The following is an 18,147-nucleotide window of genomic DNA, read 5'->3' on the forward strand; positions in this document are numbered from 1 at the left end:
GGACGGAAGTCGAGACGGGACGCGGATGTGACAGCCTAGTGGGGGGGGGGGAAGAAAAAAGATGGCGGAGGTTGGGGCGGCCGAAACGGAGGGTGCTGAGAAGAAGACCGCGGGGACCTCGGCGGCTCCGGTGTCGTTCAGCTTCACCCGGACCACCGGGAGGAGGCGGCTTCTCGCCGTGACGGGGCAAAGCGGCGGAGAAGATAAACAGGAAACCGATTTCCTGCGCGCCGTTGAGGGGCGGGAGCTGCAAAGGTATGGAGGGGGTGTCGCGCATGCGCTCGAAGGGGCAGCCGACAGGTCACCTGTGGCGCTGGGCTAAAGTGAAGAGGCCAGGGGCGCCAGGAACGCCAACAAGGACGTATTGGTTTAATTAACGCATACCCTTTGTTCGCAATGGGGACCCAAAGCGGCTCACAGCATTCTCCTCTCCTCCGTTTTATCCTCATAACAACCCTGAGAGGTAGGACGGGCTGAGAGAGTGTGACTGGTCACCCAGCGAGCTTCCGTGGCATGAGTGGGGATTCGAACCTGGTCTTCCAGATCCTAGTCTGCCACACTTAACCACTACACCGCACTGGCTCCATCATGGGGAGGGCTGTGGCTCAGTGGTAGAGCATCTGCCTGGCATGCAGAAGGTCCCAGGTTCAATCCCCGGCATCTCCAGTTAAAAGGACTGGGCAAGCAAGTGATGTGAAAGACCCCTGCCTGAGACCCTGGAGAGCCTTGGAGAGGGAGGGGCCGTGGCTTAGTGTTAGAGCATCTGCTTGGCATGCAGAGGGTCCCAGGTTCAATCCCCGGCATCTCCAGTTAAAGGGACTGGGCAAGTAGGTAATGGGAAAGACCCCTGCCTGAGAGCCATGGAGAGGGGCCGTGGCTCAGTGGTAGTGCCTCTGCTTGGCATGCAGAAGGTCCCAGGTTCAATCCCCGGCATCTCCAGTTAAAGGGACTGGGCAAGTAGGTAATGGGAAAGACCCCTGCCTGAGAGCCATGGAGAGGGGCCGTGGCTCAGTGGTAGTGCCTCTGCTTGGCATGCAGAAGGTCCCAGGTTCAATCCCCGGCATCTCCAGTTAAAGGGACTGGGCAAGTAGGTAATGGGAAAGACCCCTGCCTGAGAGCCATGGAGAGGGGCCGTGGCTCAGTGGTAGTGCCTCTGCTTGGCATGCAGAAGGTCCCAGGTTCAATCCCCGGCATCTCCAGTTAAAGGGACTGGGCAAGCAGGTGATGTGAAAGACTTCTGCCTGAGACCCTGGAGAGCCTTGGAGAGGCAGGGGCCGTGGCTTAGTGTTAGAGCATCTGCCTGGCATGCAGAAGGTCCCAGGTTCAATCCCCGGCATCTCCAGTTAAAGGGGCTAGGCAAATAGGCGATATGAAAGGCCCCTGCCTGAGACCCTGGAGAGCCGCTGCCGGTCTGAGTAGACAATACTGGCTTTGATGGACCAAGGGTCTCATTCAGTATAAGGCAGGTTCATGTGTTCACATGAGCTAGGTTAGCAGACCCTTGGTCTGATCTAGCAAGGCTCTTTTGAGAGAAGAGGGGCCGTGGCTCAAGAGGAAGAGCCTCTGCTTTGCTTGCGGAAGGTCCCAGGTTCAATCCCTGGCATCTCCAGTTAAAAAGCAGTAGGTGATGGGAAAGACCTCAGCCTGTGACACGGGAGAGCTACAGCCGCTCTGAGTAGGCAATACTGACTTTGACGGACTGAGGGTCTGATTCAGTAGAAGGCAGCTTCATGTGTTCAAAAACCTGAGCTCTTGTAAGCTTCAGGTGGAGTATACATCCTCAGTAATTTCAAAGAAATAATGCCTTTCACATTATTTGTTTGAAATTCCAAATCAAAATGCTAATGGCTAAAAAAATTAATTGTGGGGTGACTGTTGTGGGACTGTGAGCTGAGGGCCTCATTCTAATTTTGCACTGCAGTTGCTTGTCTCTCTTACAGCTGTTGTTTTGGTGGCCAGCTCTGTACGTGTTGTAGCCACCGTATGAGATAGCCCATTTCAGCCTGCAGCTAGCCGCTATTTCTTGATGCGCGGGAGACCTAGAGAAGGCCATCCTGAGAGGTTTACAGTCTCCGTTTCCAAAGTTTTTAGTGCATTTTAAGTTGTTCCTCCAAGGCAGTTGGCACGTCCTGCGTGTTTGCATTGTATCTGCACAGTAACCCTGTGAGGTAGGCCAGGTTGAGACTGAGTGATTCAGTGAGAGAGAAGCAGTGAGGTAATAGTGGAAGGAAGAAGCATTCTTTGGCAGTGTGAGTTTCTGCAGTGAAGGGTGGCTACTTGGCTTTCTAGGAGTGGAGCACTGTTAGCTGCTTGCAACAAATGGCAGCAGGAGCAGTTCTGATTCAGGGCATTCATCTGGTGCAGCGCTGTCCTCTTTACTCAGACCTAAATTCTGCTTGAGTTCAGTAGGGTGGCTACTTGGCTTTCTAGGAGTGGAGCGCTGTTAGCTGCTTGCAACAAATGGCAGGAGCAGTTCTGATTCAGGGCATTCATCTGGTGCAGCGTGGTCCTCTTTACTCAGACCTAAATTCTGCTTGAGTTCAGTAGGGCTTACTCCCATGGAAGTGTGTGTAGGATTGCAGGCTCCGTTGCCCAGGACTGTGCCTCTCTAGACCAGTCACTTCCGAGATTTATCAATTGGATTAAAAAATGTTTTCGGAAAAATTTGTGTGTAAAGTGCTGTCAGGTTGCAGCCAAGTCATGGCAATCCCTTCAGGAGGGTTTCCAAGGCAAGATACGATCAGAAGGGGTTTACCATTGCCTGCCTCTGCATAGTGACCCAGGTCTTCCTTGGTAGTCTCCCATCCATGTACTAACCAGAGTTGACCCTGCTTAGCTTCTGAGATCTGACAATATCGGGCTAGCCTGGGCCATCCAGGTAAGGACAGAGGCAAACAGCAGTAGTTTGCCATTGCTTTCCTCTGCATGGCAACCCAGGACTTCCTTGGCAGTCTCCCATCCAAGTATTGACCACGGTTGACCCAGCTTAGTTTCTGAGATCTGATGAGATTGGGCTTGCCTGGGCCATCTGGATCAGGGCAGAAAATGTTAGCAACATTTCAAAACCAGTATGTGTTTCTGATACTGCAGAATGTCTGAATGAGCAGTTACTGCATCAGAAATCTTGGGCCCAGGCCCTGCAAGCATATTCTGTTCGCCGTGGTTTTCTTTGAATTCCCTTTTTCTTTCTTTCTGCTGCCCTCCATGTAACAGTGACAACAGTTGCATGAATGGGCACAGCTTGAGCTTCGTAGTGAACCATCAAGTTCTGAGTGCCAGTAGATGAGCCACGCCGGCAGAGTGTAACACATGTGCCTTCTGTTCCTTTGCAGCGTACGGCCGGCCCCACAGCCCAAAGAGCTTGTGATCCCCCTGATTCAGAAGAACCAGTGGAAGAAGCCAGCAGACCCAGCGCCCCTCCAGGACCTGAAGGGGAGTGATGGGGTTGAAGCCCAAGCAGTCAGAGAGCTCATTGAAGGTAAACATAGACCCTCCTCCTCCTCTTCTGTAGATTGACAGACACTTCCACTCAGATGGGCCAAGGCAGGAAGCTTTTCTTTGTCCATTTGTCTTGATGGTAGTTTGGTAAGCAAACATAAGAAAGGCCCTGCTGGATCAGACCTAGGCCCATCAAGTCCAGCAGTCTGTTCGCACAGGGGCCTCCAGGAAGCCCACAAACAGGATGACTGCAGCAGCATTATCCTGCCTATGTTCCACAGCACCTAATATAATAGGCACCCTCCTCTGATCCTAGAGATAATAGGCATGCACCATGACTATATCCATTTGAACTAGTAGCCATGGATAGCCCCATCCTCCATAAGAGCATAAGGAAAGCCCTGCTGGATCAGACCAAGTCCCATCAAGTCCAGCAGTCTGCTCACACAGTGGCCAACCAGGGGCCTCCAGGAAGCCCACAAACAAGATGACTGCAGCAGCATTGTCCTGCCTGCATTCCACAGCACCTAATATGATAGGCCTGCTCCTCTGATCCTAGAGAGAATTGGTGTGCATCATGACTGGTATCCATTTGGACTAGTAGCCATGGATAGCATCATCCTCCATAAGAACATAAGGAAAGCCCTGCTGGGTCAGACCAAGGTCCATCAAGTCCAGCAGTCTCTTCACAGAATGGCCAACCAGATGCCTCTTAATGGGCTTCCTAGAGGCAGGTGGTTGGCCACCATATAAACAGACTGCTGGACTTGATGGACTTTGGTCTGATCCAGCAGGGCCTTTCTTATGTTCTTATCTTACAAGCCAGTGTGCAGAATGCCTCTCCCGCCGACTTCGTGAGTAATGCTTCGCTCTGTGGCCGAATGCTTTCAGACACCTTTGTTCTCATCACCTTCAGAATCCAAGAAGTCGCAGGAGCAATGGGAGAGCGGCAGCAAGGTTGACCCCGCATTCGCCATCCCCCTCCTCATGCAGAATCGCGTCCCCGACGGATACGAGGACGGCGAGAAGGTGGACGTCAGCCTCCGCCCGGAATCGGTAAGAGGAGCAACGCATCAGGGAGAAATTGCCATCCCATTTCCTGGCTGTGAGACTTTCTTTAACACCTGTCCTTCCCCCTCCCCTTTCCCTTTTTATTCTACTCGTTGGTAGTCAACGGAGGCAGACTACGAAGAAGTGCCAGTCGATGCCTACGGTATCGCCATGCTGAAGGGCATGGGGTGGAAGGCTGGTGAGGGCATCGGGCGGACCTTCAAGCAGTGAGTGTCTCCAGGGGCTGGAGGGGGTGTTTTTATCTGTATGTCTTTATATATGCTTTTCTCTGTATATCTGTAAATGTCCTGACCTTGAGTATGTCCTTCTAAAATGAACAATACAATAGCACGTGCTGAACGGTTTCAACTGCATTCGATTGGCAAGGACAAACACGTTGGCCGTTCATGCATGGTAATTATCAGCTCCTTCTAGGCTGAATTGCCCCACATACCTGCTTTGCATTACTTAAGAGCGGCGCGTGAGCTGTGCACATGCTAATGGCTATGCAAACAGGAACGAAGGAGCAGGCGAGTGGGGGGAGCGGAATGTCTCCTTTTGCGTAGGGGACCTTGAATAGGCATTTTTAAAAAGAGCTTTGAGGGAGCATCAAAATTTACCATGCATAAAGGGCCGTTGAGAATGGGGGGTTCATAGGGTTGCCAGGTCCCTCTTCCCTACTGGTGGGAGGTTTTTTGGGCGGAGCCTGAGGAGGGCGGGGTTTGGGGAGGGACTTCAGTGCCATAGAGTCCAATTGCCAAAGCGGCCATTTTCTTCAGGAGAACTGATCTCTATCGGGTGGAGATCAGTTGTAATAGCCGGAGCTCTCCTGCTAGTACTTGGAGGTTGGCAACCCTAGGGGTACATGAGTATCTCCCTACTAGGAATGCCGGGGTTTATTCTTTTTTAAACTAAAGAGTGTCAGGGGGCGGTGCAGTTGTTCCTTGGTCCCATCTCTTGCTCTTCTCACCTCCCACCACACTAGGGATGTGAAGCCGCCGGAGAACCGTCTTCGGCCCAAGGGTCTGGGCCTCGGAGCTGACCGCTCAGCGGCCCAGGATTTGCAGCCATCCGGGCCCCGGCGCCCCCCGAAGCCGGGCGAGGAACAGTCAAAAAGCCAAGACGAACCATTGGGGCTGGTGACGGGAGGGGCCGTTTTCATTGAGGCCGGGCCCCACAAGGAGCTCTATGGAAAGGTGAGCTGTTGTCTCAGACCGGGGGAGTGGGGGTCTCCAGCTGGTAGCCTGCTGGCTGCTGACGAGTAGCTAGTGCCTTGGCCGGGGAGCGAGGGTGGGATAGAAATCGAAATAAATAAGATAGGATTAGGGGGAAAACAAGTAGGGAAAGGAACGGGGGGGGGAAGGGGAGAAAGGGGAGGGAGGGAAGAAATAGGAGGAAGAGAAAGAGGGAAAGGAAGGGGGGAAGAGGGGAGGGGAAAGGGGAGGCCAGCTAAGAGAACCAATGATAAACCTGGTGGAACTTCTCCATCTTGCGGGCTCTGCGTAATTGTGGTGGGTGCTGGCCCTGGTTAAGGACAGTCGGATAGGTTTTGGGCCAGGGAGCACCCGAAGATTGTGATTTGCGGAACGGAGTGGGAGAGCCAGCGTGGTGTAGTGGTTGAGAGCAGTGGTTAGGAGTGGCGGACTCTGATCTGGAGAACCAGGTTTGATTCCCCGCTCCTCCACATGAATGGTGGAGGCTAATCTTGTGAACCGGGTTGGTTTCCCCACTTCTCCGCATGAAGACTTTGGGTGACTTTGGGTGACTTTGGGCTAGTCACAGCTCTCTTAGAGCTCTCTCAGCCCCACCTACCTCGCAGGGTGTCTGTTGTGGGGAGGGGAAGGGAAGGTGACTGTAAGCCGCCTTGAGTCTTCCTTAAGTGATGGAGAAAGTCGGCATATAAAAAACAACCTTCTTCTTCTGGGGGCAGGGATAGCTGTGCCTGTGTTGTGCTGGATCCAACTTTGTGACTTTTCACACACACACCCCTGACATAACCGTTGCCGGGCCCTGTTCCCTCTCATTCCCAGATTGAAGGCACGGATGCCGACAACGCTCGCATCATGGTGAAGCTGGCCATCGGTGGCAAGATTGTGACCGTGAGCCAGCACGGAGTTCGCCCTGTGGCCCAGAAGGAATACGACAAGTTTGCCAAAGACCTCAGTGAGTTCAGGCTCCCTTTCCCCCCTGTAACTCTCTCTCCCTCCTTTCCACCCGTCACAGAACGTTTTGATTCCAGCTGGGGTTTTCGGGTTCTCCCGCTGCAGGCCGCCTCAGCAAGGCCCACAAAGAGAAAGAGGCCGAACAGAGGAACGGGGCCAAGCATGACCCGGAGAGCGGGGCTGCACCAGACAAAAAGGAGGAGAGAAACAAGAAGAGGAAGCACCCCCCGGAGGCTGAAAGGTAGCATCTCAGGGAAGGGGAAAGGAGGGGAAAGGAGTCTAAGGCAAGTCTGCCTTTTGCTGAATCAGACCATCAGTTCATGATAGTCCATATTGTCTGTGAAGAATGGTTAAAACGCTTAGGGCTGTTTAGCTTGGAAAGAAGGTGGTTAAGGGGAGACATGATAATGGTCTATAAAATTATGCATGGTGTGGAGAGAGTGGGCAGGGAGAAGCTTTTCTCCTTCATATTGCCAGAATGTGGGGTCATCTGAAGCTGGAGGGTGAGAGATTCAAAACAGATAAATGGAAATATTTCTTCACACCGCATAGTGAAATTATGGAACTCCCTGCCCCGGGATGTGGTGATAGCTGTCAACTTGGAGGGCTTGAAGAGGGGAGTGGACATGTTCAGGGAGGAGAGGGGTATTCATGGCTACTAGTAAAAATGGATATGAGCCATGATACATACCTGTCCTCTCCAGGATCAGAGGAGCGTACCTATTGTATTAGGTGCTTTGGAACACAGGCAGGATAATGCTGCCTCAGTCATTATGTTCATCAGCTTTCTAGAAGCCCCTGGTTGGCCACTGTGTGAACAGACTGCTAGACTTAATGGGCCTTGGTCTGATCCAGCAGGGCTTTCCTTATGTTCTTATGAAGGATGGGGCTATCCATGGCTACTAGTCCAAATGGATACTAGTCCAAATGATCCATGCCTATTTTCTTCTGTCTCAGCGGAGTGTGCCTGTTATCTTAGATGCTGTGGAACACAGGCAGGATGCTTCTGCTGTAGTTGTCATGCTTGTGGGCTTCCTAGAGGCACCTGGTTGGCCACTGTTTGAACAGACTGCTGGACTTGATGGACCTAGGTCTGATCCAGCAGGGCTTTTCTTGTGTTCTTATGTCTACTTCAGAGTTCCCAGTGTGCTACCCGTGGGCACCGTAGCGCCCGCCAACACCTTTCCAGGTGCCCAAGAAGTATTTTTTAGAAAGTGGATGGGGGCAAATGGGGCTTTTGGTTCTGATTGGCCCTTGAAGATTTGGCAGGCTATGCCCATTTTTAAAAGCATTGCTTTGGCGGCAGCGGCCACCACAGCGCAAGGATCTTCTCTGTCAGAATGATAGTAAGCTGCGGCAGCCTTTTTGTGGCTGGCTGTGCTTCCTTGGGCAGCTGTTTTGTGGCTGTAACCACTGTGCCTTATCAGAACTCCAACGATGCCCACAGGCGCAAAGAGGTTGGCTCAAAGAGGCTGTCCGACTCAGACTGGCAGCATCTTCAGGGTCTCGTGTATAGCTCTCTACAGCTCCTACTTGCCTGTTTCCTTTAACTGGAGATGCTGGGGATTGAACCTGGGACCTTCTGCATGCCAAGCAGATGCTCTGCCGCTGAGCCACATCCCCAGGTGATTTTGGCCCTAGTAGATTTTGGCCCTCCCCAACACATGAAGCTGCCTTCTACTGAATCAGGCCTTTGGTCCATCAAAATCAGTATTGTCTACTCAGACCTGCAGCAGCTCTCCAGTGTCTCAGGCAGAGGTCTCTCACATCACCTACTTGCCCGGTCCCTTTAACTGGAGGTGCCGAAGATTGAACTTGGGACCTTCTGCATGCCAAGCAGATGCTCTACCACTGAGCCACGGTCCCCTCCCCAACATTTATACATGAAGCTTCCCTCTACATTTAGTCAGCGTGGTGTAGTGGTTAAGAGTGGTGGTTTGGAGCGGTGGACACTGATCCGGACAACTGGGACCAAAAGAAGTGGTCCCAGTGATACGTGCATGTCTTTTGCCCACAGAGACGAATGCTCGGGAAAGCACAGCAAGACAGGCACCGGCGGCCATTCCTCGTCCAAAGGGCCGCACTGGTTGCGGCGAGACCTGCGAGTCCGCTTTGTGGATAAGCTCTACAAGGGGGGCAAATACTACAATACAAAAGTACGTATTTTAAAACATTTGAATTGTGGACCCCCCCTCCCCAAAAGGGTTTGAACCAGCTCACAAAACAATACCCAGTGGCATTTAGAACAACAATCAAAACTCATAATAAAAGTCTAGCTAACAGCAACCTGCCACTTAATCTGCCCTAAGCAACTTATCCTATATCTGGCCAATGTTGGTGTGGTTAAGAGCAGTGGACTCGAATTTGGAGAACCGGATTTGATTCCCCGCTCCTCCACATGAGCGGTGGAGGGTAATCTGGTGAACCCGGTTGGTTTCCCCACTCCCTGTGGTGCAGAGTGGTAAGCTGCAGTCCTGCAGTCCAAGCTCTGCTCACGACCTGAGTTTGATCCCGACGGAAGATGGTTTCAGGTAGCCTGCTCAAGGTTGACTCAGCCTTCCATCCTTCCGAGGTCGGTGAAATGAGGACCCAGCTTTCTGGGAGTAACGGGAAGATGACTGGGGAAGGCACTAGCAAATCACCCCGCAAACAAAGTCTGCCTAGTAAACGTCGGGATGTGACCTCACCTCATGGGTCAGGAATGACCTGGTGCTTGCACAGGGGACCTTTACTTTACACATGAAGCCAGCTGGGTGATCTATGTTCTCATAACAATTGAACTATGGAAGAGTATATAAAGAGACAATATTGTAAGAGGTTGAAGACTCTTTGTCAGACATGCTGTCCAATCATGTCTGTAAGAGAGTTTTCCGATATGTGTCAGTGAGGGCACCCAGTCGGACCCGGGATGAATAAGCTCCGTGCTCATTCCCCCCCCCCTTTTCCAATCCCATGGGAAAAGGGACGGAGACTGGGAACTAACACCTCCACTTCAAAGCCTTCCCGTTGTAAACCAGAGATCGACTTTCCTAGTGTCATTCCTAACACCTTGTGGAAGCTTCAAAGAAACTTGATGTTTTTGCATTTCAAAGTCTACTTGTAATTAATTCTTCGTATGTTCTATATATGCTGTGTCTTGTCTTTGCCTTGCTATTCTGTCGTTGAATTTTTCAAGGATACTGATCTCGTATGCTTCTCTGAAATAAACTTTAAACTCTCTGCAATGTCTGGAGTGAAGTTTATGCTACTGGAATGCTACGAGTTGCTGAAACCCTGACAATATGGCATGCTAAATGGGCATGTAACTTTGACTTTTCAAATGATGTATTCAGATTGTTAGGTTTTTTCCATGTAATCTTACTCATATATTTCATATATTCCATTGTGTTTTGTACTTTTACTTAATAATTTTGAAGCACCAACAATAAAAAGAATTATAATACAATTAAAAGTTGTATCTTAACCTGATGTGGCAGGTTAAGCAAGGTAACATATCTTTTGTGTGTGTAAAGTGCCGTCAAGTCGCAGCTGACTTATGGCGACCCCTTTTGGGGTTTTCTTGGCAAGAGACTAACAGAGGTGGTTTGCCAGTGCCTTCCTGTGCACAGCAACCCTGGACTTCCTTGGTGGTCTCCCATCCAAATACTAACCAGGGCTGACCCTGCTTAGCTTCTTGAGATCTGACGAGATCAGGCTAGCCTGGGCCATCCAGGTCAGGGCAGCATATCTTTTAGCGAGATATAAAATCTAGAATCATTGCCACTAAATAGGGTAAATGATCTGCTTCAGGCTAGTCATAGCTCTCTCCGAACTCTCTCAGCCCCCACCTACCTCCCAAGGTGTCTGTTGTGGGGAGGGGAAGGGAAGGTGATTGTAAGCCAGTTTGATTCTCCTTAAAAGGTAGAGAAAACCGGCATATAAAAACCAACTTCTCTTATGGAAGGTCGCTGTTCCCTTCAGCCAGGGAAAGTGCGGGAGGGGCCAGTTCAGTGAGGTGGACTAGCGTGATATCAAAGACTCACATATATTCGGGCTCTGCTCTTCTGGTTTTCCCCCCAGATGGTCATCGAAGACGTCCTCAAGCCCGATACCTGTGTATGCCGGTCGGAAGAGGGCCGAATCTTGGATGGTGAGCGTGCTGCGGCCTCTTCTCTGCCCTGCCCTTGGACTGAGAAGCTGTCCTTGTTGGTTTATGTCAGAAAGCTGATCTGGTGGCGAGAGGGGGTGGTTTTCCCTGGGCAAGGTGGAGCCGGTTCAGCCAGAAAATGTCCCCCGTTTCAAGGGAATGTGCTCCGAGAAACTGAAGGGCATTGTTTTGTCTTGCCCAGTAGGCAAGTCAGTGCTCTTGTGTGTGTAGCACCTAGGAAACCAAGGATCTCTTCAAGCTGACTTTAGAAAGCATAGTAAAGCTTGTGTTTTTTTTTTAATGGGCATTTTTGTATGGTTTTAATAATGCCCAGTATTTTTAGAACTTGCTCAATTTGCCTTTCGACCTGTAAAGCGACTTGACGGTTGAATTTTTTAGTTTTGCATTGTGCTAAAACCTGTGCTTTGAGAGACTGAAGGAAGTATAAGAGCTTATGCAGGGAGGAAAGGGCTTTTTGAAATATTTTCTTTTTCGTTCCTGGTTACAAAGCCATTTTACAGCCAAAAATGGCCTCAAAAGTGTCATTAAAGCTTTGGTTGCTCAGATGGAGCGAAGTGGGGTGTAGTGGTCAAGAGCGGCGGACTCTAAACCGGTAGAACTGGGTTTGATTCCCCATTCCTCCAAACGAAGCCGGCTGGGTGACAATTCTCTCCGATCTCTCTCAGCCCAACCCACCTCACTAGGTACCTGTTGTGGGGAGAGGAAGGGAAGGAGATTGCAAGCCGGTTTGATTCTCCTTGAAAGGTAGAGAAAATCTTCTTCTGAGGGCTGAGCTGGTCCCGCTTTCTCCCCTGCAGGTATCCAGGAGTCCATGCTGGAGACGGTGATTCCTCGGGGTGATTCAGACTGGGTGATGGTGGTGCTGGGGGAGCAGGCTGGCCAGGTGAGTCAAAAGAAGAATGAGTCAACACCAGAGTAGATAAGAACATAAGAAGAGCCCTGCTGGATCAGACCAAGGCCCGTCAAGTCCAGCAGTCTGTTCTCACAGTGGCCAACCAGGGGCCTCAAAGAAGCCCACAAGCAAGACGACTGCAGCAGCATCCTCCTGCTTGTGTTCCATGGCACCTAATATAACAGGCATGCTCCTCTGATCCTGGAGAGAATAGGTATTCATCATGACTAGTATCCATTTTTACTAGTAGCCATGAATACCCCTCTCCTCCATGAACATGTCCACTCCCTTCTTCAAGCCTTCGAAGTGGGCAGCCATTACCACATCCTGGGGCAGGGAGTTCCACAGGTTATCTGAGCATGGTGTGAGGAAATACTTCCTTTTATCTGTTTTGAATCTCTCACCCTCCAGCTTCAGTGGATGCCCCCACGTTCTGGTATGAGAGAGGGAGAAAAGCTTCTCCCTGTCCACTCTCTCCATATCATGCATAATTTTATAGACCTCTATCATGTCTCCCCTCAGCCGCCTTCTTTCCAAGCTAAACAGCCCTAAGCGTTTTAACCGCTCCTCATAGGGTGGTTGCTCTAGACCCCCCTGATCATTTTGGTTGCTCTTTTCTGCACAGATTGGTTTATAGGAGGGTCAAGGATTTATATGTGTGGGTCAAGAACTAGATCTGGGGGTCCTCAAAGCGGTGTCTGTGGGCACCCAGGTGCCCGCCAACACCTTTTCTGGTGCCCGCCAACACCTTTTCTGGTGCCCGCCAACACCTTTTCTGGTGCCCGCCAAGTGTTTTTAGGATGTGGGTGGGGCCAGGTAGGGCTTTTGCCCATCAGGCCTCCTGATTGGCTATTGGAGATTTTATTGGCTGCGCTGTGGAATAGGCTAATGTGAGTTACGCTGCAGAAGTTTATGAAACAGTAGAATTACTGGAGAAGACCTTTGAAGACCGCCATCATGAGTTTATGAAGTTTTTCCTACAGCTGACAAGTACACTTAACAGCAAGCTTAATTTAAGGGCTATATATAGATGAACATTGTGAACAATGTGTGGTGAATAAGACTCCTTCAGTCGGAGTTTGTTGAGTAATATTTGTCGGAATCATAGGGCTACTGTTTATAAAGCATACATTAATACGATTAGATAACTGTGTGGCCGCCTATACTGAATTTATGTCCGTAATAGTTACTATTTAAAAAAAGCTAAAGGTCCCCTGTGCAAGCACCGGGTCATTCCTGACCCCATGGGGTGACGTCACATCCCGACGTTTCCAAGGCAGACTTTGTTTACGGGGTGGTTTGCCATTGCCTTCCCTAGTCAACTTCCCTTTACCCCCAGATAGCTGGGTACTCATTTTACCGACCTCGGAAGGATGGAAGGCTGAGTCGATCTCGAGCCGACTAACTGAACCCAGCTTCCATTGGGATCGAACTCGGGTCGTGAGCAGAGCTTGGACTGCAGGACTGCAGCTTACCACTCTGTGCCACGGGGCTCTTAATAGTTAGTATAGAGGGGTTTTTTTTGGTACTTGGATATTCACATGTTAATCGTAAAGGCTAGAAACTTGAAAATATAAAGAGGGGCGGATGGGTCCAAGAACTGTGTCTTCCTGTGTTGGTTAGAATGTGCACAGAAGGAACAATGTGTTAAATCCATATACGTATGTCCCCCTCCCCCACAAAAAAACCCCTTCTTGCAATCTCTGGGGAGCGTATTATTCTTATCTCTCTCTCTGTTCTTCACCCCCCTTAGGTGGGCCGCATTCTGCGTCGAAACAAGGACCAAAGCTGCGCAGTGGTGCAGCTGCAGCAGGATGAAGATAAGCTGCTGACTCTGGAGTATGACGCCGTCTGCCACTACGTTGGCGGAACGGAGGACGACTGAGCGTCGCTGGCCCTCCGGAACGCACCAAATCCTCACCTCCCCAAAGCCCCCTTCCTCGATGGCCAAGGACAATCCCCCCCCCGTTAACTCGTCTCTCGTGGCACGGGAAAAGCCGAGCGCCCTCGAGGAAGCAGGGGGTGCCGCTGCCTCCTCTGCAGGCCGGGCACCTGAACGACCATCGCAGGGCTCAAGAGTTGTGATCTAAAATGAGCTCTGAGTACGAGTTCTGCTCAGGAACAGCCACAGGTTTTTGCTTTCTAAACCGGGGTTGGTAGGCCATGGGGGAGAACCGAGGACCTCTCAAGATTCTAGAGCGAGAAACGGACGTAACTAATCTGATCAGGAACAAAGGGTAACTGTTGCCGGTGGCCACTGGCTTGCTGTAGAGCAGCAGAAAGTTAGGCTGGCTCGCCCCTCGCTCAGTGGAAGCTGGATTTGGCTCAGTTGTCCCAGTGAGGGATATTATCCGCTCTAGATTTTTTAAATGTCCTTCAGATATAGATTTTCAAAATGTCCTCCGGTGACAGCTGTGATTTGTGTGATGGTTACGGGATAGAGGCGAATCCAAGAAAACCTTGATCCTTCAAAACGTCAGGTGGTTTGGATATTCGCAGGGGGAGTGGGAGAGGCATATATTTTGAACCTGGATTTTCCATCAATTGCTGATGGAAATCGTGACGGCAGGTCTGCAGGACACGATCTTTAAGAAAGTGTAATGTGGCAAAAGAGTCCTGGAATCCTTTTAGGGTCTTGGGCAAAACTGGTCTCGTTGGGCCCCTGGGGACGCGATCCGAAAGAAGGATGCGCCGTGCACTGTAAAAGTTCCAGGACAACCTTTTTGGATCCCGAACAGGAGCTCAACGACAGCCTGTCAACTCATCCTTTTGAAAGGGGAGCCCCTTCCTCAGAAGTTCAGCAAGAGTATTTGCGGATGGGGCCTCTGTCAACCCCCCTGCATGAGAAAACAGGCATGCAGGGGCACTTCATTGGCTTTGCGGGCAGAATCGGCAGAGCCAGGATACCACCCAAAGCGGCTTCTGCTGGTTTTATGTAAGGAGTTGTTGTTTCTTAATTGTGCTGTAAACTGTAAATAAACACCTGGGTTTTCTTCCTATTTTACTTGTGTGATTGCAGTCCTTGTAATTTGTGACGTTCGGAATGACTAAGAATTACAACTGATAATGAAGCTCAAGAGCAGGGGTGGGGACCGTCAGGCCCGGGGGCCGTTTAAGGCCCGCAAAATCATTTTGTCTGGCCCTTCATGGATCCTGGCAGATCTCCAGCTCAGAAGGATCTAAGACTGGCAATCTGCCCCCTCCCACAGAAAGGAATAGCCTCTATTCAAGGCAGATGTGAGTTTGTTTTGCTGAGAAAAGGAACCTTTTCCCCCCCCTTGCAGAAGCGTCCTTAGCTATGGAGCTGCTAGGACTGCCCAAGAAACTGTGTTAACCCTTTCCCACCCAGGCTGTGTATTCCCTCTGTACTACAAGAGGGCTAGGGGTGGAAGTGGCGACAATGGAGGGGTTAAAGGGGGCAGGGCCAGAATGCGCAGAGGGGCAAGTTCTTAGCCAGTGTGTCCTCATTTCACCCCTGCAGGCGAAGGTAGCAGGAGCTGGCTGTAGAATCTGGCCCCGACCATGCGGAGCAGGAGCGACTCCGGCGTGTGGCTGGACGGCTACACCCGGATGGTGCAACAGACCATCCTGTGCCACCAGGTGGGCGAGTGCGCCACCAGTTGGATGTCTGCCTGCTTGTTCACGCCGAGGGAAATCTGGGGTAAGCTGCCTGCTTGGGGCTTGGTCGGCTAATTTTTAAGTTGATAATTTTCTATGGCCCGCTAATGATGTTACGGTATAAATATCCAAATGGCCCTTGGGGGAAAAAAGGTTCCCCAGCCCTGGTCTAGAGCATGCATTCTCCAGGACATGATAGAGATCTGGGATTCCTGTCTCATTACCAATGCTGATTTTTCCACGCCTACCACCCCTCTACAGCTGAACATCAAGGAGACAAAAGTCATGACAATGAGGAAATTGAAATTGTTGAAGACTTTCAATTCCTTGGCTCCACCATCAACCAAAAGGGAACATAAGAAAAGCCCTGCTGGATCAGACCCAGGCCCATCAAGTCCAGCAGTCTGTTCACACAGTGGCCAACCAGGTGCCTCTAGGAAGCCCCCAAACATGACGACTACAGAGGCATTATCCTGCAGCCAAGAAATCAGAAGGAGGTTGAGGCTGAGAAGGGAAGCCATGAAGGAGCTAGAAAAGATCCTTAAGATCCACTGGCCACCAAGTTGAAGTTAATTCATGCCATTGTATTCCCTATTACTATGTATGGGTGTGAAAGCTGGACAATGAAGAAAGCTGACAGGAAGAAAGTAGATTCCTTTGAAATGTGGTGTTGGAGGAGAGTGTGATAGATACCGTGGACCGCCAAAAAACCCCAAAATAGTGGGTTATAGATCAAATCAGGCCTGAGCTGACCTTAGAAGCTAAAGTGACTAAACTATCGTATTTTGGTCACATTATGAGAAGACAAGAGTCACTGGAACAGATAGTCACGCTAGGAAAAGTGGAGGGCAGCAGGAAAAGAGGAAGACCCAACCAGGGATGGATTGACTCAAATCAAGGAAGCCATGGTTCTCAGTTTGCAAGACCTGAGCAAGGCAAAGAGAGGACGTTTTGGAGGACATTGATTCAGTTTAGTCATTTTCGCTTCTAGGGTCAGTTCAGGCTTGATTTGATCTATACAACCCACTGGTTTGTCTTTTTGGCAGTCCAGGGTATCCGTCACGCTCTCCTCCAACACCCCATTTCAAAGGAATCTACCTTCTTCTTGTCAGCTTTCTTCATTGTCCAGCGACGTTTTGTATCCCCCAAAATGTATCTGCAGCAGGAAAAGAGGAACACTCAATAAAGGAAGCCACAGCCTTCAATTTGCAGGAGGCTATCGTATTTTGGTCACGTCATGAGACAAGAGTCACTGGAAAAGACAGTCATGCTAGGAAAAGTTGAGGGCAGCAGGAAAAGAGGAAGACCCAACAAGAGATGGATGGACTCAATAAAGGAAGCCACAGCCTTCAATTTGCAAGATCTGAGCAAGGCTGTCAAAAATAGGACATTTTGGAGGACTTTCATTCATAGGGTCGCCATGAGTCGGAAGCGACTTGACTGCACTTAACACACACACACAATGTATCTCTAATGCAGAGCCCTCCCCCCCACACAAAATGTATCTCTAATGCAGAGCCCCTCCCCCACAAAATGTATCTCTAATGCAGAGCCCCCCCACACAAAATGTATCTCTAATGCAGAGGCCCCCCCCCACAAAATGTATCTCTAATGCAGAGGCCCCCCCACACAAAATGTATCTCTAATGCAGAGGGGCTCCCCACACAAAATGTATCTCTAATGCAGAGCCCCCCCCCACACAAAATGTATCTCTAATGCAGAGCCCCCCCACACACAAAAAATATATCTCTAATGCGGAGCCCCCCCACACAAAATGTATCTCTAATCCCCCACACACAAAAAATGTATCTCTAATGCAGAGCCCCCCCCCACAAAAATGTATCTCTAATGCAGAGCCCCCCCACACACAAAAATGTATCTCTAATGCAGAGCCCCCCCCACAAAATGTATCTCTAATCCCCCCCACACAAAAAATGTATCTCTAATGCAGAGCCCCCCCACACACAAAATGTATCTCTAATGCAGAGCCCTCCCAAAATGTATCTCTAATGCAGAGCCCCCCCCCCACAAAATGTATCTCTAATGCAGAGCCCCCCCCCCACAAAATGTATCTCTAATGCAGAGCCCCCTCCACACACAAAAATGTATCTCTAATGCAGAGCCAGAGGGACGCCAGCTTCAAAAATGGCCGCTTTGGCCGGCGCTGGAGGCTCGCATAAGAGCGCAGCCCCGGGTTGCCTCGCCCGACTTCCTGGCGGCTTCAGCGCTTCCTGGATCACGTGAGGGGGAGGCGCTCTGGGACGCCTCTCTATGACCCAGCCGAACCCAGACCGCCTGATGTTGACGCTGGAGCCTGCCGGGCTGGAAGTAAACAAGGGGCGGTGGGGCTGCGGGGGTGTCCAGGCCCGGCTTCCGTCGCGCGGGCAGGAAGGCAGCCCAAAGCCTGCATCTGAATTGGGCAGAGCTGAGGTTGGAGGGTCTGGGGGCAGAAGGAAAGGGTTGGGGGGCTGGTAGGGTTGCCAGCTCCGGGTTGGGAAATACCTATAGGTTTTGGGGGGAGGGGGCCTGAGGAGGGCGGGTTTTAAGGAGCGGGGGGGGGGCTCAATGCCATAGAGTCCGATGGCCTTTTCCTCCAGGGGAACTGCTCTCTGTCGCCTGGAGATCAGTTGTAACAGCTTGAGATCTCCAGCCACCACCTGGAGGCTGGCAACCCTAGGGGCTGGCTGCACGCTAGAGGGGGCTGTGGGGCCCGCAGGGTTTTTGCCAAGGGGACCCTCAGAGGAAATAGGGACAGGGGTTGGGTTCCTCGCTTTTTCCTCTCTAGTTCCCCATTACAAGACTCTGCATTCCTCAAAACCCTGTATATTCTAACAGCCAGT

At 50.9% G+C, this 18,147-nt stretch overlaps 1 protein-coding gene across 1 annotated transcript; it reads left to right on the forward strand.

The window, feature by feature from the left end:
- The first annotated feature begins 61 nt into the window (after positions 1-61).
- Positions 62-13,574, forward strand: GPKOW (G-patch domain and KOW motifs). The gene is made up of 11 exons (XM_056864448.1): positions 62-255; positions 3,333-3,478; positions 4,355-4,494; positions 4,609-4,715; positions 5,474-5,684; positions 6,519-6,651; positions 6,756-6,891; positions 8,668-8,806; positions 10,710-10,779; positions 11,595-11,680; positions 13,443-13,574. The coding sequence occupies exons 1-11, from the start codon at positions 62-64 to the stop codon at positions 13,572-13,574; spliced, it is 1,494 nt and encodes a 497-aa protein (XP_056720426.1).
- Positions 13,575-18,147: the final 4,573 nt, after the last annotated feature.

This window comes from Euleptes europaea, chromosome 1 (genome assembly GCF_029931775.1).
Source record: "Euleptes europaea isolate rEulEur1 chromosome 1, rEulEur1.hap1, whole genome shotgun sequence".
Taxonomy (NCBI): domain Eukaryota; kingdom Metazoa; phylum Chordata; class Lepidosauria; order Squamata; family Sphaerodactylidae; genus Euleptes; species Euleptes europaea.